General features: G+C 32.1%; 2 protein-coding genes and 1 long non-coding RNA gene across 3 annotated transcripts; 1 reads left to right on the top strand and 2 right to left on the bottom strand.

The window, feature by feature from the left end:
• Positions 1-11,037: 11,037 nt before the first annotated feature.
• LOC114165473 (uncharacterized) lies at positions 11,038-16,172 on the bottom strand. The gene is made up of 10 exons (XM_085669373.1): positions 15,824-16,172; positions 15,145-15,577; positions 14,167-15,071; positions 13,572-14,084; positions 13,327-13,465; positions 13,010-13,137; positions 12,625-12,843; positions 11,692-12,552; positions 11,318-11,608; positions 11,038-11,216 (listed from the first exon to the last, which is right to left on the bottom strand). Exons 1-10 carry the CDS (start codon positions 16,170-16,172, stop codon positions 11,038-11,040), a joined length of 4,017 nt encoding a protein of 1,338 aa, XP_085525499.1.
• A 4,056-nt stretch (positions 16,173-20,228) lies between these two features.
• Positions 20,229-21,883, top strand: LOC146881850 (uncharacterized). The gene is made up of 2 exons (XR_014986397.1): positions 20,229-20,715; positions 20,813-21,883. It is a non-coding gene; the product is annotated as an uncharacterized LOC146881850 (long non-coding RNA).
• An 812-nt stretch (positions 21,884-22,695) lies between these two features.
• On the bottom strand, positions 22,696-23,756 carry LOC114175379 (replication protein A 70 kDa DNA-binding subunit C-like). The gene is made up of 5 exons (XM_085669374.1): positions 23,619-23,756; positions 23,258-23,525; positions 23,102-23,177; positions 22,878-23,005; positions 22,696-22,799 (listed from the first exon to the last, which is right to left on the bottom strand). Exons 1-5 carry the CDS (start codon positions 23,754-23,756, stop codon positions 22,696-22,698), a joined length of 714 nt encoding a protein of 237 aa, XP_085525500.1.
• Between the last annotated feature and the right edge of the window lie 4,087 nt (positions 23,757-27,843).

The following is a 27,843-nucleotide window of genomic DNA, read 5'->3' on the forward strand; positions in this document are numbered from 1 at the left end:
TATCTTGCTTTGTAAGACGAATGTAAAAGCCCTCACTTTGAAGAAGAGCTCCTTCCCGCGCATCAATTGACTATCTAGGAGGATCTTACTGGGAGGTTACATGATGTTTTTCTTGTTGTGAAAAATATTTTAAAATGTTGTCTAAAAATTATAAAAAATAATATTTATAATATATTAACTATATATAAAATTGTTATTTTTTTTATATATAAGAATTTATAATTATTGTATAAAAGATTAAACTAAAATGTTGTCGTTTATTGACTTTAAAAATTATTTTAAAAGGTTGTCTAAAAATTGAAAAACAAATATTTACAGTATATTAGCTATGTGAAATTATTATTATTATTATTATTATTATTATTATATAAATTTATAATTATTGTATAAAATATGAACTAAAAAATTGTCTTTTATTGTTTTCAAATAATTATTTCAAAATGTTGTCTAAAAATTAGAAATAAATATTTATAATATATTACCTATATATAAAATTGTTATATATTGTTACTTATAAGTATACCTCTATATCTATATCCAAATGATTATTCTTTTTATGTGCGACGTTATTTTTCAATTTTATCCATTAAATAATTTTTTAATTTAAAATAACTATTTTATAAATATTATTTTTTAAGTAATTATTTATTTAAATTTAATCATTTTTTTTATTTGACCTTCTTTTAACTTAACTATTTTTTAATTAAAAATTACTTAAAAAATAAAAAACTACTTTTTGAAGAATTTATAGATACATGTACTGTGAATGCATAATTGATACCATTATCATTTATTCCTAACAAGAATTCACTATGTGATCTTTTAATTGTACGTTGTGTTTTCTCTAATTTAGACATACATTTACAGATACTTTCATGGGGAAAGGTTAGCTTATTTAAGTATAAATGAGAGCATATAGAAATTGGGAAATGTTAATGCATTATGTTAAATTGAAATGACAACAGTAAAATAAAAATGATATTGATCACATGGAGGAAATTATTATTCCCACTAGATTTGAAACATTAATATTTTCCTAATTTGAAAATCTTTCATTCAAAAATAATATTAACTCATATTTCATATTAATTATTTTGTCACGTCTTATATTTTCATTATTCGAACCGCATAATAATTAAAATCTTGTGTTTATTTAGTCTTAGTCATTTTGGCAGCACAAGGACACATTGTTCTGTAGAAAAGAGAGACCAACTTCAAGATTTTGACACAATTTTTTGCTATCTTGTTTGAAACATGATCAAACAGAGTGGACCTTATCAGATCTGGTTGATATTCTATCTTTTTTTTTTCTTGTTTACTATCAAACAAATTAAAAGTCATTCTTACTCCTTTATTTTCTCTTCTTCATTAAAGAAAAAATGAGTTTATATGTGTGAGAAGTAAATTATATTTTACTTTCTAAAATGAAAGGAAAATATGAAAGATGGGAGTAACTTTTAAGGATTTCTTTTATTTATGTATTAACATTGGAAGATTAATTACAAACCTTTCAAAAACTAAAACCATTGTATCAAAGATACTTTCAAAAGAAATATGAGAAATAAGATCAAATATTTTAAACCAAACACTTATGGGTAACAAATACTATGCACCTTTTTTTAGAGTTACTTAAGTTATATTTTTTTAACAAAAATTAAATATTAAGTTTCACTATAAGAATTATGATATTTTGATTAAGTTATGGGTTATTCTTGTCTTGTGAGAAGAGAAGTGTTATATTGGAGGAATTCGACTTGTATTTACTCTTCATGTTATAAAAGAAGTTTAATATTTTCTTAGAAAATATTATAAAGTTTCTTCCTTCTTTTTCTTCATTGATACGGTACTTGAAAAAAAAATTGAGAGAGAAAATTAGTTTCTCTTTTAAGATTCTCCTTATAGTTATTTTTCTTATTTTCAAAAAAGGGTATTATTGTTTTATCTTTGGAGTTAGAGAGAATGGTACATAATTTTTTTCATTTTAATAAAATTACATTTTTGCCTATGGTTTGTAATGATCCTTTTACTTTCGTCTTTTGTTTTAGTTGTAAGTACTTGTGTTGTTACTTTGATACCCAACAGTGGTGTTAGATCAAGGTGAGTTTGTTTTTTGATTATATTTCATTACTATTGTTAGCTTTGAAATTATAACAACAAAATATGAGATAGAGAAGTTCAATGGAAATAATTTCTCATTGTGAAAACTAAAGATGAAAGCAATTTTGAGAGAGGACAATTTTATAGTGCCAATTAAAGAAGGACCTTTGGACATCATGGATCAAATGGGAAAAGAAACTAATGATAATGCTATTGCAAATTTGCATTTAGTAGTGACAGATACAGTTTTATCCAACATCATGGAAAAGACTACAGCGAAGGAGATTTGGGGTACTCTCATCTAGTTGTACAAGGTTAACTCACTTCACACAACGATAAGTGATGGAGCTCCTTACATGATTTTTGGAAAAGAGAAGCTCCTTAATGCAACGAAAATGGATTGGAACAAGGTTGAAGGCCCTTGAGCTTTGGTATGGTGTGGTGGAGATGAAGTTCTAAGAAAAAGAAGTTATCCTAGAGGAAGGAGGCTAGAGGAAATCTAAGGAGATTCCTAGCTCTCATGACTCTCAATAAGGCAAATGTGTGGATTTCTCTCAACATCAAGACATTTACCATTCAAATTAAGAGTAACCTTTACACAATGCACATGAGCTCTCTTATATAGCCTAAGGAGAAGGAAGAATTTAGCTAGGCTGAGTTTATGACTTGTGATGAATTCTTTCTAGATCTAGATCTAGATCTCCTTATTTGTTGGATCAAGTGCCATGTCGCAAGTCACACCTTCCACATTTCAACATGTGCTCAAAGTGTTAAGTGTGGCATGCTTTCTAGACACATATTCAGCCAAAGCTTGTGTAATGAGGTTGTGAGCCTAATTAAACAATGCTTTGGTGAATTTTTGATCTAATTATTCAAAGCAACAACTATTTACAATTACATTGGCCGAATTTGCACATGCACTTAAATGTTCATCTAGATTTTAATATCTTCCTTGGCCCATTTGAAAGGTAGCTTTATTCCATTGGGCCTTGAAGGATCTTGACCATCACTAGCATTTTGAATCTTCTTAAGCATTCCTCTAGTGATTGGGCCTTTATTTGGACTTGGGTCGGATTCATTAATAAGGCTTTCAAAAAAAAGATAAAAAGGGTTTTTGACAACGGTTAATCACATGTCGTTACTAAGGTTGTCGTTGTAAGTTGGAAGTAATCGACGACGACTATAATTGTCATCATTTGCTATACTTATAATGATAGTTCTCATCTAAACAATTGTTATAAGTAGAAAATAAAAAAAAAACAATGGAAACACAATTACGATGAGGGTGAAGGCATCAACTCATAGGTGGAGGCGACAATTATAAGACATAAGAAGGGACGTTAGTGATCGATGAGGGTGGTTGTAACATCCCTAAGGAATATTACTTTTAAGTAATTATAAATGAATAAATACAATAAATAAAAACACGATAGTATTAATAAAACCTCATTTATATTCGCTTATTCCCAAAAACGCGGGAATTTAAAAACTTTAACTGTGACATAATTCAAAAATTTGCAATTGCATTATTACAATTCCACCAACGTTCAACATGATTAAAATTACATCAAAAGTCTAAAATATGTAAATTCTTTCAAAATCCCCAGGTAGCCCCTGCTCTCCGCCTCTAAGCATCTCCTGGCTCACCTGTCAAATCATCTGCTCCCGGATAACAAGTTATCTGATCATCGCCACACACACACAGATAGGGTGAGCTATGCACAGATATATAAATACATAAAACATAAAATGAATATGTCATCCATCCCAAAGAAGTTACCTCACTAAAGTATTTCATTATTTTCAAATTACCCATCCATGATCTCATAGTCCTTCATGAGTCATATGCATGTACTAAGTCTTGGGACTTCACTATGCTCCCACGAAACTAACCCATTCGTGGTCCAACCCTATGAGCATATCCTGCTCATAATCCTGCCCTACAGACTCCTTGTCTGTAGTAAAACATCCAAGCCTTCCTCGCTCGGACCATGGCACACACGCAATCACCATATTATGGACTCCTCGCCCAATAGCAGCCGACGGGAACATAACAGTTCCTTGTCCATCGTGCGCCTGACGCATGTAATCATCATGCTAAGGACTCCTCGCCACTTAGCAGCCGACGGGAACTACACAGTTCCATGCCCATCATGCGTCCAACCATCAAGCACATCCCGGACCCCTATTGGACTTAGTCCTTCAAGCCCAAACACCACAAACACAAGAATATAATTCGTATACTTTAGGAAATAATAAACAACAGTACAAACAACACATATAAACATTACTCCTCGCCCAAGCTAGTACGTCGGTCTCACTTAGGCTACACTACCTCGCCTAAGCGAGTATGCAACAGTGGATGTATCACTTCATCTCGCTTAGGCGAGCTCTTCTCGCCTGAGCGAGACCTTAGGTCGCTTAACACACAAAGCTCCTCGCTTGGACGAAGATTCCATAAACAAAACACCAAGTCTCATCGCGACCTCGCTTAGGCGAGCCATTCTCACCTAAGCGAGTGTACATGTGGCTCAACACTCCAAAACTTCTCGCATCCTCGCCTAGGCGAGCCATTCTTGCCTAAGCGAGACTAGGTGTCGCTCAACACTGAATCAGGTTGCCTGAGCGAGCAGCGCGAACCAAAACCAGAAATGAGGTTTTGAAACTCTCGCTTAGACGAGATGGACTCGCTTGGGCGAGACTTACAGAGTCCCCTCTCTGTTCACGCACTCAATTCACCCAAAACCAATGCCAAAACACCACTCAATCATTACCAACACAATGTAAGGGCAAGCAAACCTCAGAATCATGCCTTATTTCCAATTAAACTACCAAAACACAAGATTTAGGCGTCCACAACCATTCAATCCCAAAAACCCTCATTCCCAAAACATATAATGCATAAAAGGGTTTTGCAACGTAAAACCACCCAGCCAATTCATTACTTTGATCACACATACACGAATTCACAACACTCATTTTCCAATTGAAAAGGCAATGACACAAACCTCCCTCCCCTAACCTGTGATTCTAGAGTGAAATTATTGGGAAGAAGAAGGTTCCTTATTCCAATACTTTACTTCAGCCCTTTGCACACCCAAACTCTCATCTCCCTCTCTGGTGCCCCTTCTGCTAGAGTTCCCGCTGCCCTTTCACATTCAAGTCAACCCTAGTTTTAACAAAAAAAAGTCAACTTTATGTGCCTCAAGGTTTGAACCTGGGACCCTTCACCCATAAGGCCAAAGCACAACCATTATGCCAATTCAATTTTTATGATAACTATTATAATTGTATGACTATAACATCACTCACTAGTCACAATTATATTACCCAAAACAAAACAAGAATAATTCAAACAACACATAAATGGCATATATAAGACTCAAACCCAAGTCCTCTCACACAATCAAAGTACTCTCAACCACTTGAGCTAGCACTTTTCCACGTCACACAATTTAACATTTAATGCCATAAAGGCTCTTTCTACCCGCATTTATTATTTAATTAATTATTTAATTAATTAATTTTCATGGGTCTTACAGTGGCGACGATGGGATAGTGAAAACACAATCACAAACACAGGTGGATAGGCAACTACAACACAAGGAGGCAGAAGTTTGAGAAAGTCTTCGTTGGTGTCTTCATTGGCATCTTAATCAGCATAGAACAATGACGAATGCAGTTAGAGAATGGCAGCGAAATGAGGAAGAAAGTGAAAGAAAATGAGGATTTTTGTGAAAGAAGATGAATGACACACAAGAGAGAAATAGAAAGTGGAGATTGAAACATATAACAGCATAAACAACAACAGTTCTATGACTATCGTCATCGTTTCTCACTTTAAGGACTTTTAACAATAGTTTTCTATCTAATCGTTATTATTTCCTTTTTAACTTTTGACTTTTACTGATGGTTTCTCGTCCAACTGTCGTTGTTTTTCTCTTTAAGAACTTTTATGTCTATTTAATATACATTATTTAAATTTTAAAAATTAGATATTATGTATATTTTTTTATATATAGGAATTGAATATATGTCTTATAGATTTACAATAACTTGCTTATTTTACTCAAAAGTGTTTGTATTAAACCGTTTTAATTTAAATTAACTTTGAACTAGACAAATGAGATATAAAAAAAAATAATTTCAAATTACATAAAATTTTGAGTGTACTAGTAAGAGACCCGTGCGTACGCACGGGTCGTGTTTTTGGTTTTTAAAATTTTTGTTTAGAAAATAGATTTTAATATTATTATCAATAAATCAATAATTTAAATTAAAAGTTATAGAAGTTATAATTGTTAATTTAAATATATTGAACGATAAGATTCATCTAACAATGATATAATTATATATTTACGTATAATTAATTATTGTTATATATTATGTGTTATATGTTATGTGTTTTTAAGTAATTTGGAATAATCAATTTGTGATGACATAGATTGTTATTTTGTTTAGATTAAGAAATGGCAGTATGATGTTTTTTAGAAGTTTAATAACAAAACATTGTTGGTATCGCGTAGCGGAATGTTTGAGCGTGCGGACAAAACCAAGAGGGGGGTGAATTGGTTTTTGAATAATAAAATTAATACTTTAAAGTTTTTCCAAAATTTATCAAGTAGATCAATAAATAATTTCTTTATAACACAATAATAGATGAAATAAAGAGATAGAGAAGAAGATTGAACACAAGTATTTATACTGGTTCGGATCAAAAGACCCTACGTCCAGTTGTTAATCTCTTAAAAACAGGATTAACTAAATCACTAACAAGTAACAGATTTACAATCAGATATTTAGAGTGTAAGGAAAGAAAACACCTCTCTTGAATCACACAAGAGATGAACACCTCTTTGAATCACACAAAGAACCTTGACCTTAGCTTTCCTAGCAACAGCAGCAACACTCAATCTCCTAGAACACCTCTCAGGAAAAGTTATCACTCTACCCACACTAAGTTTTTCAAAGCTTCAATTGAGAACACTCAGAGAACTCTCTTGCAGTCACAGCACTAGTACTCTAGCTTCTCAAAAAGGTTAGTGAGAAGTAACTCTGAGGTTCCTTAAATAGGGGTTCCAGAAATTAGGTCAAAAAGCTGAACAGTCGCGCCCAACTGACCAGGATAATCGATTATCATTAGTGATAATCTATTATTCCAGTGTGGTTTATGAAAAATAAATTTTTGAGCAGATAATCGATTATAAGAGGTAATAATCGATTATTCCAGTGTTTTCTTGAAAAAAATGGTTCAGCTCAGGATAATCGATTATTCTAAGTGATAATCGATTATCACTTTGATTTTTCGAGAAACACCAGATTTTTCTTGTACAATACTGATTCTAACTAATCTAATTACATTTTACAAGATAGCTTTAAACACTACAACACATGGTCTTCATATTGGTTTCCAGATGGCTTTCATGGCTTCTTTTATCATCATCAAAATCTTGCTTCAGCATTTAGGCTTGTATTGCTTTTGCCAACAAACATTGTTTGTGATAATAAGTTTAGATTTCTAGTAAAGATTAAAGAGTAAAAAATAGGTCTTGATTTTTTTATTTTTTTTGAATTTTCTTGTTTTGAAATCAGATTTCAAAGTTAATTTTTATAAACCCATTACTATTTATATTTACATGATTCTAAAGAATATGTAATAATTATATTCCTTAAATAAATATAATTTTCATATAATTTTGTAGAATTAATTATGCTTATATATTAGTGTTGTTATATTTGTAATATTATTGTCTTATTGTTTTATTAATTTAACAATTAATTTGAATTTAACGTTAATTTTGGTTAAATGTTGTATGTTTTGCGATTATGGTTTCAGATATTGTTTGACCTAACAGTACATCATTAAAATGCTATGATAAACGTTTTTTACAACCAATTTAATATAATTAAAATAAAGGTATTTGTATCAGAATATGAAAAGATGGCAGCAATATGAAGTTATTACATGTCTTATCGAGGGGTGATATTTGTTTTGTACGTTGATTGGTTTCGCCAAGAGGTTTCATTTGGTGCATACGTTACGTTTGGTTTCTTTAAAAGGTAAGTTGGATCAGTGTGCGTGTGTTTGGTCAGAAAGGAAGAAACAAACCATCATCCTTCGCAGTTACAGCACAGTCCAAACCTGAAAATGTCTTCATCCAGGCCTATCAGCTTCACAAACTTTTACCAGAACTCAGTCATGGTGATGGAGCCCGCAGAGGTTGGTCGATTATCTTCTTTCATTTAGTTAAAGTTTGTTTTTTGGATAGGAATACCTACTTTCTGGCCTAAAGTTTATATTTTTTTGTACGATAGTGTTTTGGTTGAAGGGTCTCTAAAATTTTTTGTTCAAAGTTTTGAGTTTTATGAATCCTTCTACTTTCGTATATGTCAGGAGTGTCTCGAGTTTGAAGTTGGTTTTTATGAATAATGAGGCAAATTACTACTGATGGCGACCAACTTTTTTAATGATCCGAAAGGAAATGTGATAAATATAGAGTTTGAAGAAGATCTTTTGGCTCAAAGACAGATTCGTGTTGTTGAGAAGATTCGGTCCTTTTATAACCTGAACGATGTTTACTATGTCTGTACCATTTATTATGGAGATTGTTGTTTTCGTATAAGGGTTTTCGACTTGGATTGGACAGAGGTTGAGTATCCTGGTAAAAAAAAGAATTCTCTTGCATGTAACCCTTCATCCTCAATAAGGTTTTTCCAAGCATTCAGGGTGCAGTTCATCCCAGCCACGGTATGCAATATTAATCCATTTTTATTATATTTAGAACTGCATTTGTATAGTCATTCATACTAATATATTTTATCTGTTGATTGTTGTCGTACCTATTGATAACTGTGTCGGATTACTTCCAAATATTCTGTCAGGATAAACTTGCGTTTAATTATGCGGTCAAGTTGTATGATCCTCTATCGAAGATGTTTGAAATATATGTCGATACAGATGAGTCTTTGAGGATGGTTCTGTTTGGTTTTAGTAGGTACATTCCATATTATGGGTTGACTGGTTCGTGTTACCTACATTTAAACTATGTAGGAAACAATATATTTCTTCATAGGATCTTCTCGGTCGAAGGAATAGAAATGGATTATAACAGAGATTCGTCCAATGCTTCAAACACCCAAGTTCTAGTTGTTGTTCCTGATTTTGAGAAAGTATTAAGCAATTATGGTGTTAAAGCATCTTCTTTGGTAAGATTTATATGTATAGTCCTGTTTTTATAATTTTGTTCATATTTATGATGGCTTAACACGTTTTGTTTGAATGTAGTATCTAGATTCCAAATTTGCAAAAGAATGCTTGATCAAGGGACGCAAAAGCTACATGCTGACAAATGGTCAATCTCAATTCTGGAATTGCAAAATTCGTTGGACGGGCAGAAGTTCTTATAAGCGTTATTTGACCTATGGTTGGAAGAAATTCTGCAAAGAAAATGGATTGGTTGTCGGTGATCGCATAAGATTTGTTGTAGAGAATGAAGAAAAGAGCGTCATCCATATATTGAAGAATTAGCTTATTGTAATGTTTTGAATATTTTGTCTCTGCAACTTTACGTAGGACCTATGAACATTTTGTTTCAATTTCGTTTTTATGAATTGCAGATGTTAGATATTTTGTATATCAACATTAATATGTTTTGGAATGTTGATATAAATGTTTATATAGAACTGCTTATTTATTTATTATATTGACTATGTCTACTAATTCATAAATATGTACATGTGTCTTGTGATTACTATACAAATTTGAATTTTTGTTATCTACATTATTTGATTAAGTTAAAAATTTGAATAAATAAAAATTTGATATTAGCGAAAACTTTCAATAAATAAAAACTATTATTACCAAATATTAAATTATTTTATAATTAGTAAAACTATAATTAAAGCTTATTATAGTTATTGTTAATACGGTTTCATAAATCATAAATAATATTGTTTATCTATATAACTGTTATTCGGTAAAAATGGTTCCAAGTTAAAAATAATATAAGTTTTCCAATTTGGAATAATATTAACTAAGAAGAATTCAATTCATTTATTATTGTTATTATTTATAATAAATTAACCATTCGTTTTCTACAATTAAATTTACTATAATATTACATTAATATAAGAAACAAAATAACTTCTATATAATAATATTAGTTATATTTATCTTTAAAAAGTCAATTTTATAAATAATTGTAATGTTCATAATTTGTTGGGTTTAATATAGTATGGATAGTTATAATTAAGAAAACTTGTTAATAAATGAACACAGATCATCATTTGTATCAGCTTATTTCATTAATAATATCAGACATGTAGGAGGCGCGTTTGATAATTATGGTAGTCTGTTTAGTTAAATATTTTGTATTACTTGGGCTGCTCATATGAGTTTGCAAAGTCTTCTTCGGGTTTAAAACATTATTAAACTGACAATTGTGGGAGGTCAACTACATATTTACGGTGGTGTGTCAAGTAAAGAGATTCAATATTAATTGGGCTAATTATATGGCTGGAAAGTAATACTCTATATAAGCAATTGCTATATGAACCTACATCAGGAGTTATTCGAAAATATTGTGCCAAGGGTACCGAAGAATTAGGATGGTGTCCATAATAAGTACTAACATCAGTTGGTTGAATGTATGCATATAATTACTTCTTGTTTTGTTGTTGGTGTATGGTAGTTTGCCTATTTAATGCATTATGCCCAATAGGATTTTTACGATAATGTAATTGTCATTTCAGACATGATAAATGGAAGGGATAACATCAAAGTACCAGATCTTCATTTATTACTGCAAGGCATTGTTACAAAAAATTAATACATTACGCCAGAACATCATATTTATGCACATCAATTAAGCATTCTTACTTTTGTAACTATTGCAGATATGCATTCTTAACAAAATACATGAACAGGTATGTTATCGTTCATTACACATTGTTGAAAACTTCTTTGAAAACTACATTTGTGGTAGCAGTGAAAGGATTATTCTCGGTGTCATGGATTAAAATCTTTAATCCTGACTTGCTTTTAACTCTAGAAGATGCAACATATAACTGACCATGACTAAATGTAGGTAGATACAATCCAACACAATCTAAAGATTGACCTTAAGATTTGTTTAGGTCATAGCATAGGATAACATGATCGGGAATTGTCTTCTAATCATCTTGAATGGCCACGGTGACTGAGATGGGGATATGGACATACGCGGAATGTAAACTTCTGTTCCTTTGTTTTTGCCAGTTATAATTTTTGCACTAATTACATGCTTTGCTAGTCTGGTGACTATTAATCTACTTCCATTACAAATACCTTCAGATTGATCCAAATTTCTCAAAAGCATTATTGGTGTCCCAACTTTGAGTCTTATACTATGGTTTGGTAATCCTAATGTTCTCAATGAATTTAAAAATTCTGGTGTAATACCGTCATATACATCAACATTCATGGTGTCAGAAGTATCAATGCAGTTTGCGCCGAGGTATTCTTTGACTTCACCTAAATTAGATGAATAACAGTTGTTAGACTTTTAAAATATTACAAATGTATGAAAAAAATGGTAAGTATGAGTTAAGCATCACCTGGAATAGAATCCAGAACAGATTTATTGATTTCATCTATTGTTTCAATTCGACTGGCTAGAATAGCTCTTAATATCAGAAACATCTCATCATTGAATTTTTCGTGTAGTTGTGGATAAGTGCTACTGATTATAGCTTGGATAGGGTCTTTGTAGTTCTTGATTAGAAATTCTAGAGGGATTTCTATATCTACTAAGCCATCATTGGGTTCATTCAGTGAACCATCACCAATTTTGATTATCCAGGAAGAAAACTCTTCAATTTCAGCAATAGTAGAGCTGTGCAATCCCTGTTGTAACAGTCGCATGTTTTTAGTCAAGTTTAGGATCTGGCAGTGCTCCCAAAGATAGGATGAGTTGGTAGTTTCATGAACAAAATCATATCTGCTTCCTCGAGGAATAACAGGAAGAATTTGTCTAAAATCCCCTCCAAATACTATTACTTTGCCACCAAAAACAAAATCAGATTTGTTGTGTTCTCTCATGATATCTTTTAAAGTTCGATCCAGTGCTTCAAAACAAAACTTGTGTGCCATTGGTGCTTCATCCCAAATTATGAGGTTGGCCAATTTCATCAAATCTGATAGTTCACTACCTTTTGTAATGTTGCAGACAGAGTGTTCAAGTGTTGGAACTGGAATCTTAAATTTTGAATGAGTTGTTCTACCTCCAGGCAATAACAAAGAAGTTATACCACTTGATGCAATTGTTAGAACAATTTTTGCTTCAGAACGAAGAGCGGAAGATAATGTGTTCCACATAAATGTTTTTCCAGTTCCTCCATATCCATATAAAAAGAACATGCCCCTTTTTTCATCATGCACCGCATTTATAATCTTTTGGAAAATATGTCTTTGTTCATCTGCATATCAATAATAATTTAGATATATTGCAATGACTTGTATTGCAAAAATGTTTAGAAGAAATGACTAACCTGTCATACTTCTAAAATTTGATTGAAAGATATGCAGTTCATCATCCTTGTTGTAATCAAGTTCAGCATACACTAATCGGTTGCCATAGTAATTTACTACAAAATCATTAGGATAAGGCATGGAGGGAAATTCCTTTAATGTTCTTCTATTATTCTGTAAAAGCTTCTCAATTTCAATCAAAGTCAAATTTTGCAACAATTTCATATTCAGGTTGAGGCCTGCAACAAATAACTTAAGTTAACATACTTTCATATCCAAACTTAAGATTAATATTGTTAAAAACAATTTCACCTGGATTTCTTGCAATAATTCTTTCATTATATAGAATTCCATCAGAAAGTCATTCCCATGTTTTCTTCCAAACATCCTCAGGTTTGTTGATACTATTTGACATGAGGACAGTTACGAATAATCTCCTCAAGAAGTTTCCAGATCCCCATTCTTTGGCTTCCTTGATAGCTTCGACATATTCTGTATCATCTGCCAAAAATCCAGAAGCTTCACATGCTTCTCTAAATGTAGGATAAGTTATGTTTTCAACAGTTCACAGATCTATGTAGGATATTGGACCTTTAACAATTGTTAGCATCCTCCTTAGGTAGAAAAGTTCACCAGTTGTTGGGAGAACCCAAATAAGTCTTCCAATGGTATTTCCTTTTTTCCTTGGTTTCCAACAACTTTGATTCTTATTATATACATACTTAGTAACAAATTGTGGATATGTTAATTCCCATGCATCTGAATATTTCTTATTGCACTTCATCCAACTTGTGAACATGGACTCCCTAACTGTCGGTTTTGCTATGATTTCATCAATGTCATCATCATCCTTGAAGTACACTAATTGCTCGCCAGGTAGATGAAAAAATAATCGTTCAACAGCTGGAAATATATTTGCAATCAATATATTGTTTGATTTCATCACTTGGAAGATCAGTTGAAAAACCTGGCTTCTGATTAGAAACAATGGCAACAATAATTCTATCATAGCCCTTATTGATGTACTGAAATAAGTACTTGATTGAATTAGATCGGTTACACCATTCTACATTGACATGAGCCTGATATTTGAGTAATATGGTAGGATTGTAAGGAACCACAAATCGGTTATCTAGTGCAATATCATTCTTCACAATGCTAAGACCATTGTTTCTTCGACGATAATGAGGAAAACTATCTTCTGAAATTTTTGTAGTATCTTGAAATTTCTTTGGATAAAATCGAGAACACGATCCATTTTTCATGCATGGAGATGATGTCCTAGAGATTCCAAATGGGTCATGAATCATATGTTCTTTTACACAGTTATACAATTTTGCATCTTCTTTGGCACATGGTATTTCAGCTAAGATTACCTTGTCAATATCCATGGTTGTCGGATACTTGCTTGATGTATGCAAAAATAACAACAAATGAGCATGTGGCAAACCACGTTTCTGGAATTCAATATTATACATGTCTGCAATCACAAATCAGTTACATGATTAGAATAATCAATTAAATGAAATAAGTAAATAATTAAGTATATGAAATATACACACATGTTATGACCCTTCCCAATATGTTCTTCTTTGTTAAATCTGATAATAGTTGGTCAAATTTGATTCTGAAAACTCTTACAATGATATCTGGCCTGTCTGAAGGAGTTAATTTTAAAGGGTTCAATATTCTGGAAATCTCGGGCCATTTTGGATTGCACGTAAAAGTTACAAAAAGATCGGGGAATCCTACATGACAACATATTGTCATGCCATCAAAATATAATTGATCCATAAATCTCCTACCACCAACAAAGCTAGATGGAAGCACAAAATGTTTTCCTTTCTGTGAAGCTTCTGTGTAGCTATCATTACTTTGTTGACAGAGGTTACTGTATTTGTCAACCTTGAGCTTCGACTGATTGTTTCTGATGAATGATAGCCTTTCAGACTCAATCATTGTATATCCATCTACAACAAATTGTTTGAATAATCTTCTTGATCTAAGAATGGTCATTAGCTCACATTGTCGGGTTTGAATTCTGAAACAAAACCATTCCCTAATCGTTAAGCGATTACGTTTGAGTACCAAAGAATCACGATGACTAATATCATGCCTATATTCATCTTCACCATAGGGAAACAGTAGAGGATACTGATATCCCAAGTAGCTTGTGTGCAACTCGTTTATTCTTTGTAATTTTCCTTTTCTGCTTTTCATAATAATATCCCTAGGAGAAGCAGTATCAACATCTCCTACTATTAATGCAGCAAACTCTGAAACGGTGGGGATATTGTATATACGTCCATCATTCTGCCTATCAGCAATAAGTTTTAATTTAAGATCATAATATTGTTGCTCCGCATATTTGTCCCTTGCCATTTGAAAAGATTTAGCGTGCACATTGTACTTATCTAGCATATTTGTTAGTGTTCTAACAATTTCAGCATCAATATCATTGTTGTTCCTACATTGAATTTCATATCAATATAAACATGCAACATAGTATAATAACAACTATTAAGACGAATGTATTGTACCTCAGAGATTGAATTATGTTGTGTATCTCATTTTCAATATCATAAATATATAGTTGAGCACACTTTGGCTGTTGTCCAATTGGTGGAAGAAGACTACCAATTTTGTGACATGATTGTCCTTGGATTCTCAAATTTGGTGGACCACCTCCATTGTTGTATTTATTGTCAATTTTTGCTCCAGGTGATGTGAATGCAAACATCATGTTGTATGTTCTAATATTCTTTTGATAACTTCTGCTCTGTTTTGAATCTGATTGAAATAAAAGTTGACTTAGCTCATCAGGGGGTTTTTTCAACATTGGCAATTCAACTTTTCCATTTGAGCAACACAGCTGAAAGTTCGGATTAATCATATGATGAGATTTGCCAATGCATTCTTGATACCACATATATGCATTGCAATGCTGACAAACATACATCGGATCTCCTATATCTGCATACAATTTGCAAATGAATATAATTATTAGTTCAACTTCCGATATATGATAACAATTATGTTTATGAAAAACTTTTTAGATTACTTATCTTGCATTAGCATCCGTGCTTCGATGGTTCATATCATGTACTTCATCAATGACTGCTTAATAAATAATGATGAACATATCAGTAATAATGGTAAAACTAAGTAATTTTTTGGTAAATGAAATGATTATTAATTTCATTACCAAAATAAAATTACCTTCTATTGCTTCACCAAGTGATTCAGACTTATCTGAATCTGATTGTAGTTCATCAACATCTTCCAATACAAATGATTGAGTTGGTATATTGGAATGACTTATGTTAGTCACATTATTCACAGTGTTTTCAAACTTCTCAAGCAAACTTTGCGACTTTTTTCGTGTTGTTGTAACATTTCTTTCAACATTCCTGAATCTAACATCAGAAGATTGAAGTTGTGATTCCATATGCAATGTATCTTGATTAACAAAATAAGTTGTTACATCAGCTAATGGTGTACGATCTCGTGTTTTGTTTTCAACGCGCTTCTGATTTTTGCATGTAGCCTTCATCCTCTTCTCCTGCATTATCAGTTTTCTTTTTATTCTTGCACTTGAACTGCAGATTCTATTTTCATCGGCCATCATTCTACATTAAACAGCACACACATTGACAATTATTTTAGAAACAACAACATTTGCATATTATATAAAGGTTATATATGAAGATGATATAAAAAACTTCTACACGAAATTTTCGAAACATTACAGATATAGTTCATAATCCTGCTTTGTCAACAGAAAAATGTTACAACTCCAATTAATGAATAACAATAGTACATTGTGCTTCAACCATTTAGAACATATTTAATTTACGAAATTCTCATCTATTTATCCATTAAAGGTTGTGTTTACATAAGGCTATCTACATATTTTGGCAGTTGCATGTTACAGGATAGATGAATCGTGAAATTTTTACCGCCAAAATTAACACCACTATAAAGTCATGTCAATGGGAAGCATGATTTGGGGTTATTAAATGCAAGTCTTTTCACCTTAATGTGTCTAATCTGCCAGCTTTATACATTTGCATTTCATTATATTATATATGACATTGTACATGCAGATTGTTCTTAGACATTGCTTGTAGTGCAGGAAACAATCATCAAATTCATTGGTTTAATGCATTATAATATCGTACCATTAACTTTAAGTATTGGACGTTTTTGGCTTTATTAAATGCCGGTCTGATCATTGCTTTAATGAATTATGATATCGTACTGCTCCATAAACTTTTACGTATCTTTATTAAATGCATGTCTAATCAATCCAGATAAGATGTTATTAAGAACATATCCAAATGTAAAACTGAATGCATAGGTTGGAATGTAACAAAAGTTCAAATTAATATACATCTTAATGATCATGTATGAACAGGTATCACGGTAGTATACTTTAAAAAATATTCATAACACGGTCTGATGGTAGTCTACTTTAAAAACAATTGATAACATGTTCAATTCTGACAATAAAAACATTAACGTATGGAAGGTTACAATTTTTTTTATAATACAGGTTAGTGTTGACTTTATAGATGTTAAGATATAAAGTCACTATGATTTATGAATTGCTAAATACGATCTCTAAATATATCAATGAATTAAACATTTAAAGATCACAACATAAAAAAAGTGCACAAACTTTTTTCTAGGTAATCACAACCAAAACTATTTAAAATACAAAAGAAGGTTCACCAGTGCAATTTATCAAAATAGGATTAACGAATGTAGCCTTTGAAGGAGCCAAAACATTTCTAACAAAACGAACATAAAGTTTTAAGCAACATTTATTACAATAATTTCCATAGCTTTCATAAATTAAATATCATTTCTCCTTCTTGATAGTCTTCATTGTTTTTGTAGCTGACAATTGGGCTAATGGCATGTCCTCCAAAAGATCAAATTCCATGAAATTTGATGGAATATACTTTATGTCTTCATTGTTACTGGTAGTACAAACATCTTTTCTGGGCGTGACACATAAAACAATATTTGGATCAAGATCAGCAGTCCTAGAAAGGCACATCGGCATTGAATCATATGTTCAGTAAAATTACATCTTTAAATTGTATTACATCTTTATTACATCTTTAAACTGTACAGTAAAATTATGACGGTAATTGTATCTACTTATGTACTTACTAATGAACTATCAGTATTAGCAGATAAGTTGCATGTTGCATTATCACCACATTCAGCAAGTTCCATTGCCTGAAAAATTTAACATTCAAAATTATAAATTTTGACCAGACCACAAATCAGACCGACTTTAAAATACTTACTAAAGAACTCCCAGTATGAGTATGTACATCAGACTCACTGGCACTCATACGTTTTCCAACCTCAATTGCCTGCATTATTCAATATACATTAAAACATACAATACATTAAAATGGGTATTAATAAAAGCAGCCAATTTCAAATATACTCATTATGGACTTCTCTTTATGAAGCTCTAATTCATCAGAACAATTTTCCTTAGCTTCAACAATTTTGATTACCTGCAAAATTTGATCTGTTTAGTTCTATCTCAAAATAGATGACATAATCAATACACAACAATTAAAATTACAACCTGAGTTTGTCCAAGAATACTACTAATGTGACCTATAATTTCACAATCAGTTGAAACTCTCATTACTGAAGCAGGTCGGTTATTTCCTTGGGGCTTGACCTTAAAAGCCAAAGTACAACCCAAAAGAACGTCTAGATCCTCTGGAAAACACTTAGGATCTTCCTCACCATCCTAATATATTTTGAGAAACAAAGATGAAATGAAATATGAGTATTATTATGACACTATTATATTACTAATGGAAAAGTAAAGTTGTACAACCTTGATCATTTTCTTTCGCAAATCACCAACAGAAACACCAATTAAATTGATGCAGTCTTGGTCCCAAAGCATGAAGTTAACAACCTTTTTTCCATCGGTCACTTGAATTTCAAGCTTGTACCTGAAAACATATATTGAATCATCAATAAGATTATAACATACGTAATCTACTAAGCATTTATTACTAATTAGTAAGATAAGTTTATTACACAGCTATTACAAACCTCATTTTTGGATACTCATTATAACCATCACAATTCAAACACTTAAAAGAACCAATTTCATATGTTCTTTTTGCGCATAAGTTATGTTGCAACCAGAACAGCGACGGGACGACAAACCAAATAAAGAAAACGGGTTTAAAGAGAGATTTGGAGTCGCCACCATAGTTATTCTGGAAAACTATGGAAAACCACGAAAATAAGACAAGTCTGCAAAAAACCAGATTTTGAATCCGGGAGTCGGTTACGCGTAGGGAAGATGTTAACACCCTACCGCGCCCGCCCGAGGGCGGTACCTTTAATTAAAAATGCAGAGTTGATCTGGTTTTCAAAATGTTAATTTTCCCCAAAAATAATAAGACTAAAAAATGCTAAAAAGAAACAAATTTTTTTTTTTATTTTTTAGGCCCGACAAGGATTGACCTTGGTCCTACGTATTCTCACTTAAAGTGAGAAATCAGGGTTACGTAGTTCTTTAAAAGATATTTAGAAAACAATTGAGAAAATGATTTGATTTTTTGGAGATGAACCTGACAAGGACTGGCCTTGTTCCTACGTATCTCACAATGGAGAATCAAGGATCACGTAGTTCTTAAGGAGAAACGATTTGGAAAACGATTGAGAAAATAATTTGATTTTTTTGGAGGTGAACCTGACAAGGACTAGCATTGCTCCTACGTATCTCACATGGGAGAATCAAGGATCACGTAGTTCTTAAGAAGCTTGTTTGTTTGAAAACGTTGATATTTTTATATTTTGAAATTTTATATTTTTTTGGTATTTTTGAATTACTTGAAAATATGTGTCACACGATGCGAGCGGTCGGACAGACACTAAAAGAGAAATAAAACTATTTTTGGTGTTTTTTTAGAAAATAAGTGTCACACGGTGCGAGCGACCGGACAGACACAATGAAATGAAAGAGAACATTTTTATTTTTTGATTTTCTATTTTTTTGCAATTTTTATAATTTTCAAATATGTTTGTTTTCTTTAGAAATAATAAAATAATAAAAAAATAGAAAACGAAAATAAATGAAGAAAAGAAAAAAAAAAGAGTAAATAAATAAAAAGAAACAAGTTAATCAAGAAGGATGAAAGTGGAAAACAAAACACAGGGGTGGGGTACATGAGTAATTAGTGAAGTGCATCAAGTAAATGAGGTGTGTTTATTAAAAGGTGGGGGTGCAGCAAGTAAAAGCTGAAAATAGAGTAAAAAAACAAGAAATGTGTAAATTGTGAAAATTGGGGGTGCAGACAGCAAATACAATCAGACCCAAAATAAGACCAACAAAAACATGAAGTGTGAGATCAACAATTATGGAGGTGCACAAAGAAGTTTCCAAAGCAAAGGAGGGTGAGAGAAATGAGTTAAAGGTGCAGGAAGTAAAGAAAGAAAGCAAGCCCAAAAATGACAATAAAACATGGGGAGTAAGATCAGTAAAACAGGATGCTACGCAAAGAAGAAAAACACAGCAGGCCACCTAGCAAATGGAGGTGCGGAGATTGAAAATAGGGGTGCGCGGAGGAGAAACGTTCAGCCTATGTGTTGATCTCCTTCATGTGCAGAGAACCCAACACGCGTGGGCATTCACCTTCTTCACGAAGGGTTTTCTACTCCATATGCTCGGACCAACAACACCACCCTCCATTCACGACCATACCTTTCTCAGTCAACCGAGGACCCTCTCACCCGTTACTGTCCACCCGAACACCATCTCCACTGCTTTGATTCAACCCGCCGCCTCAGGGTCGTTGTCGGTCCTGCCGTCACCGTCGAGGGAATCGCCGACGCCGCTAGTACGAACAGGGGTGCGTGATTTCACTTCTTCTCCAACGCGCGAGACCATGAGAGTTGTAGCCACCACTGACAACGTCGGTCAGCCCCGAGCCGCGGCTCAGATCACTGCGATCAAGACTATCACTGCAGCATCGTTGGCGTGAAGTCCTTTCTCCGCTCGAAGCTCCGACCCGCCGGCTCCCTTCCTCCCGTGGTTTCTCTGTTTCTGATTGGAGGTATGTGTTACTGGATTTTGAGACGCGAGTGTTTGGTGTACTGTGTGAGAATGGTTGGTTTATGGTGAAAAGTTGGGTTCTAATTTGGTAGCTGCAGGTGAGCGAGGATGAGAGTGGTTCGGGTAGAGTGGTTCAGGTTCAATGCGGGAAGATGGGAATTGCGTGACAGTGATGAGGGTGTTGGAAAATGTTAACGGAATCTGGTTTGTGAATGGGTTTGAGGTTGAACTGAAGACGTGAATGTGGGTGTTTCCTTAGGTCTCTGTTTCGTACTATTACGCAGGTGAATGATCAAGATGAGTAAAAGGTTGACTAATAGATGGAAGGGAGCGTGACGATGATGAATCTGTGGTGGGTTGTGAACAATGGTGAAGCAGATAGAATAATGGTGATGTGTGTGTATCTGGACCTTTGAATGCAAATTGGAGATGATGGTTCTATCAATGGGGATCAAAGTTTAATCAATATGGGGTTAAGGATTGTTGTGAATGGTGTTTCTTTGGTTTTAATTATTTTGTGCAGGTTGGATGATTGGATGAATGGAGGATGAAGAGGATTATGATAGCCACGATGATTGTACGAGAGTGGTGATAGTGCACGGTGATAGTAGCAGTTTTGATGGACCATATTTTGTTTTCCAGATTCAAACAACAACAACAGGGAGCACAATATATTTGACTCAGAAATGAAACCCAACGTTCATGCATATTCACAAATTGTATTGAGGGCACACCAGCATATCAAGCCCAACACACGAACACATCATGCTAACACAAACGCTCGTTTATTCAAGATTGGGTGCTTACCTCTTGCAGTTGCTCATCCCGATATCACCCTTATCCTTCCTGCTTTGGCTGACCACTTGTTCTCTCATTCGAGTGTTTTTCATTCTGTAATGCCAATCTCCTCAAGGTCTCTCCTTGTGCATTCTCTCTAATCCAGTGCCTTGAGTGCTTCCAACCCGTTCCAGTGCATCTTTTTCTTTTCAATCTCCTTTTTCCCTCTTTTTTTGCTTTATTATGGTGTGTTATCAACTGCATTTTGAAAACGGTACCATCCTCTCGTGCCCGTAAGTTGTTGTGTCCCCTTCTCCATGGTTCTCTGCTTCCAGCCACCCTGCTACGACTGTCATGGGTGCTGCCACAGTAATATACACAGATATCCAACATTTCTGTTTTTGTGCTAAGAACCCTCGAGAACATGATAACGTATGAAAATGGTTATAACATTTTTGCATGAACCAGAAAGGATGACACAGTCGAGTCAAATCATTTTATTTTATTTTATACATTTTATATATTTTTTAAGAGACTAAAAACAAAATGGTGTGAAAGTAAAATAAAAATAGAAATTAAAATTAAAATAAAATAAAATAAAATAAGATAAAGTAAAGTAAAAATAAAAATAACATAAAAATAAAATAAAATAAAATAAAACAAAATAAAATAAAATAGATAAATAAAAAGCAAGACAAAATTAAAATTAAAAGTAAAAATAAATAAATAAATAAAAGAATAGGAGTATATATGTACATCCAAATTAATGTTGATTTTTTTTGTAATGTTTTTTTCTTTTAATTATTATCAAAGTCAAAATTTTATTTTTTATCCGGACGAAATTGGATGTTGACAAGTTACAAACCAAGTAACTTCATCCATCATTTCCTAAGTTAAATTTAAGTGTATGTGCAACAGTAACACGTGAAATCTCCTACAACAATAAAAGAAAGATTAATAATAACAAAAATTGATTATAAAAGTATACAAAATCAAAACTACCTCAATGACAGTCAGGATCTCTGAAACACTTTTAACAACAGTTTTATACATAAACTTATCAACATGACTAATCTGGGAAGACCCACTATATTAGCTTCCCTCCTCAAAAATTTCATGAGCAGAGGTTCTACATAATAAACAGTAGTTAGTACTTTATCAAATACAAAGAGTTATACAATAAGATAGTCGTAATATAAAACTATTACTTTGAAAATTCCTTCCTAAATTCAGTCAGTTCAGGTATATCATCTCCCAAAATCAACTTCGATCCATTCCAACAATTAGACAATGACACCGACCATGGACCTATACAAAATAATTTAAATAAATTTCCAAATAACGCAGACTAATAAATATAACAAACATTTCGAAATACAATGAAACCTGAGGCAGCCTTTATCTTTGCCTGAGTAAGAATAATAGCAGGATAAGGTGTTTCACGACTTTCCCTCCAATAACTAACCAATCGCATACAATATGAATCCCAAAGAGTGCAACAGATTGACGCACCACTGCATTATAGAAAAAAAAAAACAACTTCAAATGAGCATTAAAATGAAATAATAAACTTAATCTATGACAAATAATAACATTACAATCAATTGTACCTCAAGTCCTTTAGGTCAAAGACCACATTTTTGGAACTTGGTTTCTCCTCCACATTATCCACCACACCAATGACATCTAAAATGGAAAAAAAAAAATAGTAAGTAAACATAACAAAAAAATACCAAACATATATGAATGAAGGATAAAAAACTTACCAACCAACAAATCTGCAGAATACTTTCCATCAATGACATCCTTTATACTCTTGAACTTCCAAACTTTTGCAGGAATACTGGCAATTGGTTGTCGTCGTACAGACGTTGCTCCAATAAACAATAGCTTAAAGGGGTGGTCGCAAACTCTATATTGAGCTCTGTTGTTAAGAATTTTGAAGTTATGCATTATATAAGTTTCTCCCTCCTTTAGCTTGTCTTCCCACGTACTAATGTCTTCCTTCTTAATCATAGCAGGGATAACATCACCCTGACCAGCATAATCATGCATAAACATCAAATATATACATTTTTCTCCAATTTCAAACATGTAATGCACATAGACAATACAATGATACATTACCTTTTGATCTGTCAAAATCATCTCCATATTTCGTTTGGAATCCCGTGACTCAACAAACCACAGATCCACAATTCGGACAAGTTTCAAAGTCTCCCTTTTTCCATCAATATCCTTGATCATATCAAATTTTTTTGCCATCTAATACATAACAATAAAATAGGTCAAATGTTTTACAGGAAAAAAAACTATACAACTTCAAAATAACAAAACACATGAACAACACTCAAAATAACAACATCTAAAACAACAAATAATATTCAACAGTTTGTAAATAAAAAATATCAACCTTTTCTTCGACGCCCTAAACATAGGAAAAATTATATGTTTGAGCTTTATAAGAAAATAAAAGTTGTGCACCGAGTAAGAAGAAGAACAAAAAAAAAGAACAACAACAACAACAAAAAATGATAAAAATACAACAAAAAAGAAACTACAACGAAAACAACTTATGCAAACCTTCAACAACAACAATCACAAAAAAATAAAAAACACGAACAAAAAAATTTTAAACTTAAACTACTGTTGGTACGAAGAAGAAAGAAGAAGAAAAGGAAGAAGAAACAACGATTAGCCAACAAAAATAAACAGCCAAAAAGAAATTACGAAGAAGAAGAAAGAACATGCAATGAAGTCGAAGAAGAAGAAAAAAGAAAGCAAATATGTGTTTCAACAAAGTTAACGGAAGAACAAAAAAATAAAAAAACAGGAACAAAAAAATTTCAAACCTAAGCTATTGTGAACAACAAAAGGAATGAGCTTTAAAAAAATAACAACGATCAGCCAACAAAAATAAACAGCCAAAAAAGAAATAAAACTTGCGTTGGTATGAAGAAGAAGAAAGAAGATGCAATGAAGTGTCCAAGAAGAAGAAAAAAGAAAACCAACATGTGTTTCAACAAAGCTAACTGAAGAACAAAAATTGAAATGCCTCCACCAAATGCAATGCCTTGAAGAAGAAGCCTCCGCTTGTCAGCAAACATCAATCAGAAATTAATGCTTTCAGCGGGAAAAAAAAATGAGAAGACGAAAATACCCTTTGAGACAATTGTCAATAAGTTAATATGTCTATTTCAGTAATTTACCTATACTAAGAATTTCTTAGATATATAGTAGATAACGTTTATAATTTAATAGTGGATTTTGGAAAATATATTCAATTGAATATATTGATCATAATTAAATTATGTTGAGTCAACTATGTTCTTACATTTTAGGTAAAAGAAAAATAAAATTTATAATTTTAAGTAATCAAATTATTTTTATAATTAATTTTTAAAATGTGCATATCTTTGAAAACAGTGTATAAAAAAGTATTGGTTATCTCAAAACATTTAATATTTTTTTATGAACAAATATCCTGTAAAAGTACCTCACACTAATACACGATATTTGATAAAAAAAAGAAAAAAAAAAGAGTTTTGTGGCCAATGCTTCTGGGCTTTTTTTTTAATTCTTTAATTAATACAACTTTCATTAATAGGTGTTTACGAATTAATATAAACTTGTCACATCTCTATTTTATTTTCAATCACAATTTTTAAATTAATATTGTTTAAGTTTTATTTACATATTTGCAGTATATTATGGCAGATAAGAAGATCAAATTTTGATCTTTATAAAAAATCCTTTTTATAATAAACAAATAGTTTATAATTTTATAATACAATATGAAAAAGGAGAATATTCAAAAAAGTTTATAAATGTATTGTTTTCCGAATTTATCCAGTGAAGTGTGAAGAGGAAAGCATAAATTATTAATCTTAATTCTTGGCACCACAACCATGGGTACTAAAACAAATTGGGGCCCTTTTAAACTTTGGGCCTGTCGTTTTCAGTGGCATATTGTCTTTCGGTTTGACTTCCTTCTTTCTTCCTCCACTCCTATGGAATTCATAAATCCCAAATTCCCATAAATAAAATTATAATAAAAAGTAAAAGTTATTCCTATACCTCCATTCTTTTTAATGCAAATTCAAGATCGTATTTTTGAATTAAAAAATATATTCTAAAATATACATATCAGATATTAAAAAATATATTTCAAAATATATATTATGTAATGTATTTATGAATCCAAAAAACTTTTTAAATTGCACAACCTAAAATGCGATTAAAAAAGTTATATTTTGTAACATTTAGAAATTCTATTAAAAGAAAATATCACATATATAATACTTCAAGCAAATAATCATACATTAGGAATGTCTATTACAATTATCCAAGACATAAACATAGAACTAGTATACTGCCACGATTTCAAATGCCAACCAAAAATGGCAAAAGATAAACCTTATAAAAGATTTTCAAAATATACAACTTAACAATAAAAACAAAGAACAAAGCAGTTGCATTATTGCCAGGGGAGCCAGTCTCTAAAACTTCATCTGCTCACACCAAATATTGGTGATCATCGCAAAATAAGAAGAACAACACAAGAAACACACACACAAAAGGGTAAGCTAATATAAAAACAAATGTTCCATTAATCATAAATTAAATCATATGAGGAAGTTAATTAATTCACACCATTATAAGCAACAAGACACATCGTAAAAGGTCAATTAGACTAAATTATTCGGATAACAAGCATTGACGTAGAGCTACTTGGAAGTTTTAGCACTTGTTATGGATAACCTCCACCCACAAGGTTAATCCTATACATGTTCCAAGAACTACATATGGTTCTGCCAACCAGGACCTCCTGCTACTCTCAACTCCTAATTCATTTTCCTCTACATGAGTTTGAATGATTAGTAGAGTGTCAGAAAAAACTTACAAATTTTAAGTCCCTACATCAATGCACACTAAAGCACACATACTTTAAAAGTATTTTCCCATGAAAATCCATTCATCATTCTCAATTCACAGTTTCATACGTCATTGTATTCCAAAAGTTCATATCATCCCTACACATTCACATAATCTCAAGTAATTTACACAAAAACTTAACAACACATGCAAATTGATTGGTAGTTTTAAAAATAAAAATGCAACTTATACAAAGCTCCAAAAATCATGTTTTAACATTCACATGAAATATAATTGAATCAAGAACTCAATTCAAAAAGAATAAATCCAATTGGGTACTTATAGAAAAAGTTATGCATTAAACAAGTGACAAAGGTCAAAGTTGCCAACAACCTAATCTATGGGAACCTTACAAAAAAATTGCTCTCACTATACACTTTCAAACAAAGATCACACCGGTCAAAACAAAGCATCAAGTATCTAGGACCTACTGGAAAAATTTCAACTTGATCTGACAATTAGCGAAGCGGGAATTCAAAATATTTAGAGATGACTTAGAGTTGGAAAGCCCAACTCGCCCAATAAGATATTGGGCTCGCCCAGCGAGTTTGCATAACACAAAAACTCAAATTCTACAATTTGACCGCGTCAAATGAACCTAAAACCCTTTTTAAGCCTTATATAAGTCAAAAATATTTCCAATTCCACGTTACAACCTCAATTTCCATTAAATTTATCTTAAATCACATGCATTCAATAAAACCCACAAATTTTTCTAACTCGTACCTACCCAAACATGAAATTAGGGATTTTTCATCGAACACCCACAAAGAACAACATCAACAGATCAATTTGAGCTACCAAACACAACATCAACGTAAACCAGACATTCAAACAAAATCATCATGCAAAAAGTAAGGTTTAGCTTCCCTCAGCTTCGAAGATAGACCAAAACTCTAAGAATCCTCAAGTCGTCTTTGAACTTGCGAAACCTTTATCCTCAACCTAGAGACAACATAACAATGCTTACCAAACCAAAAGGTCAATGGTTAACAAAGAGTGAAAACAACGTGTCAACACCCAATTTCGTCCGGCTAAATAAATAATAGAATAAATAATAATAATTTGTTTTTTAAAGAAAATAAAATAAAAAAGTAAATAAGTTTTTTCTTTGTCTAAATAATAATAATAATAATAATAATAATAATAAATAAAAAGAAAAAAAGAGATTGTTTTAATCTTTAATGTATTTTCTTTTGATGCTTTGTTTTTATTTTAGCCCAAAATACTATATACACCCACACCGCTTTTTCTTGCAACTAACAGCAACCCAAAATTTTATATTTTCACCCCCACTCTATGTTTTGTCATTTCTGCTCCAAATCAAGAAGTTAATGATGAGATTCTAATATTTGGAAGCAGAATCTGTTTTTTTTAGAATCGGTTTTTTCAATGATAATTGATTTTGTGCTCTGAT

The sequence above is a fragment of the Vigna unguiculata genome, chromosome 11 (genome assembly GCF_037176805.1).
Source record: "Vigna unguiculata cultivar grain cowpea cultivar isolate G323 ecotype 2 chromosome 11, ASM3717680v1, whole genome shotgun sequence".
Lineage (NCBI taxonomy): Eukaryota > Viridiplantae > Streptophyta > Magnoliopsida > Fabales > Fabaceae > Vigna > Vigna unguiculata.

What these genes read in the sequence shown, in the direction of transcription:
- LOC114175379 (XM_085669374.1), bottom strand. Translation starts at nt 23,756, where the DNA reads ATGGCAAAAAAATTTGATATGATCAAGGATATTGATGGAAAAAGGGAG. An exon ending in TGATTTTGACAGATCAAAAG is followed by an intron (nt 23,526 to 23,618) that starts GTAATGTATCAT and finishes TATGCTGGTCAG; the next exon opens with GGTGATGTTATCCCTGCTAT. An exon ending in TTTGACCTAAAGGACTTGAG is followed by an intron (nt 23,006 to 23,101) that starts GTACAATTGATT and finishes TCTATAATGCAG; the next exon opens with TGGTGCGTCAATCTGTTGCA.
- LOC114165473 (XM_085669373.1), bottom strand. Translation starts at nt 16,172, where the DNA reads ATGCAGGAGAAGAGGATGAAGGCTACATGCAAAAATCAGAAGCGCGTT. An exon ending in ACTTGGTGAAGCAATAGAAG is followed by an intron (nt 15,578 to 15,823) that starts GTAATTTTATTT and finishes AATTGTATGCAG; the next exon opens with ATATAGGAGATCCGATGTAT. An exon ending in ATTGGGAAGGGTCATAACAT is followed by an intron (nt 14,085 to 14,166) that starts GTGTGTATATTT and finishes TTGTGATTGCAG; the next exon opens with ACATGTATAATATTGAATTC.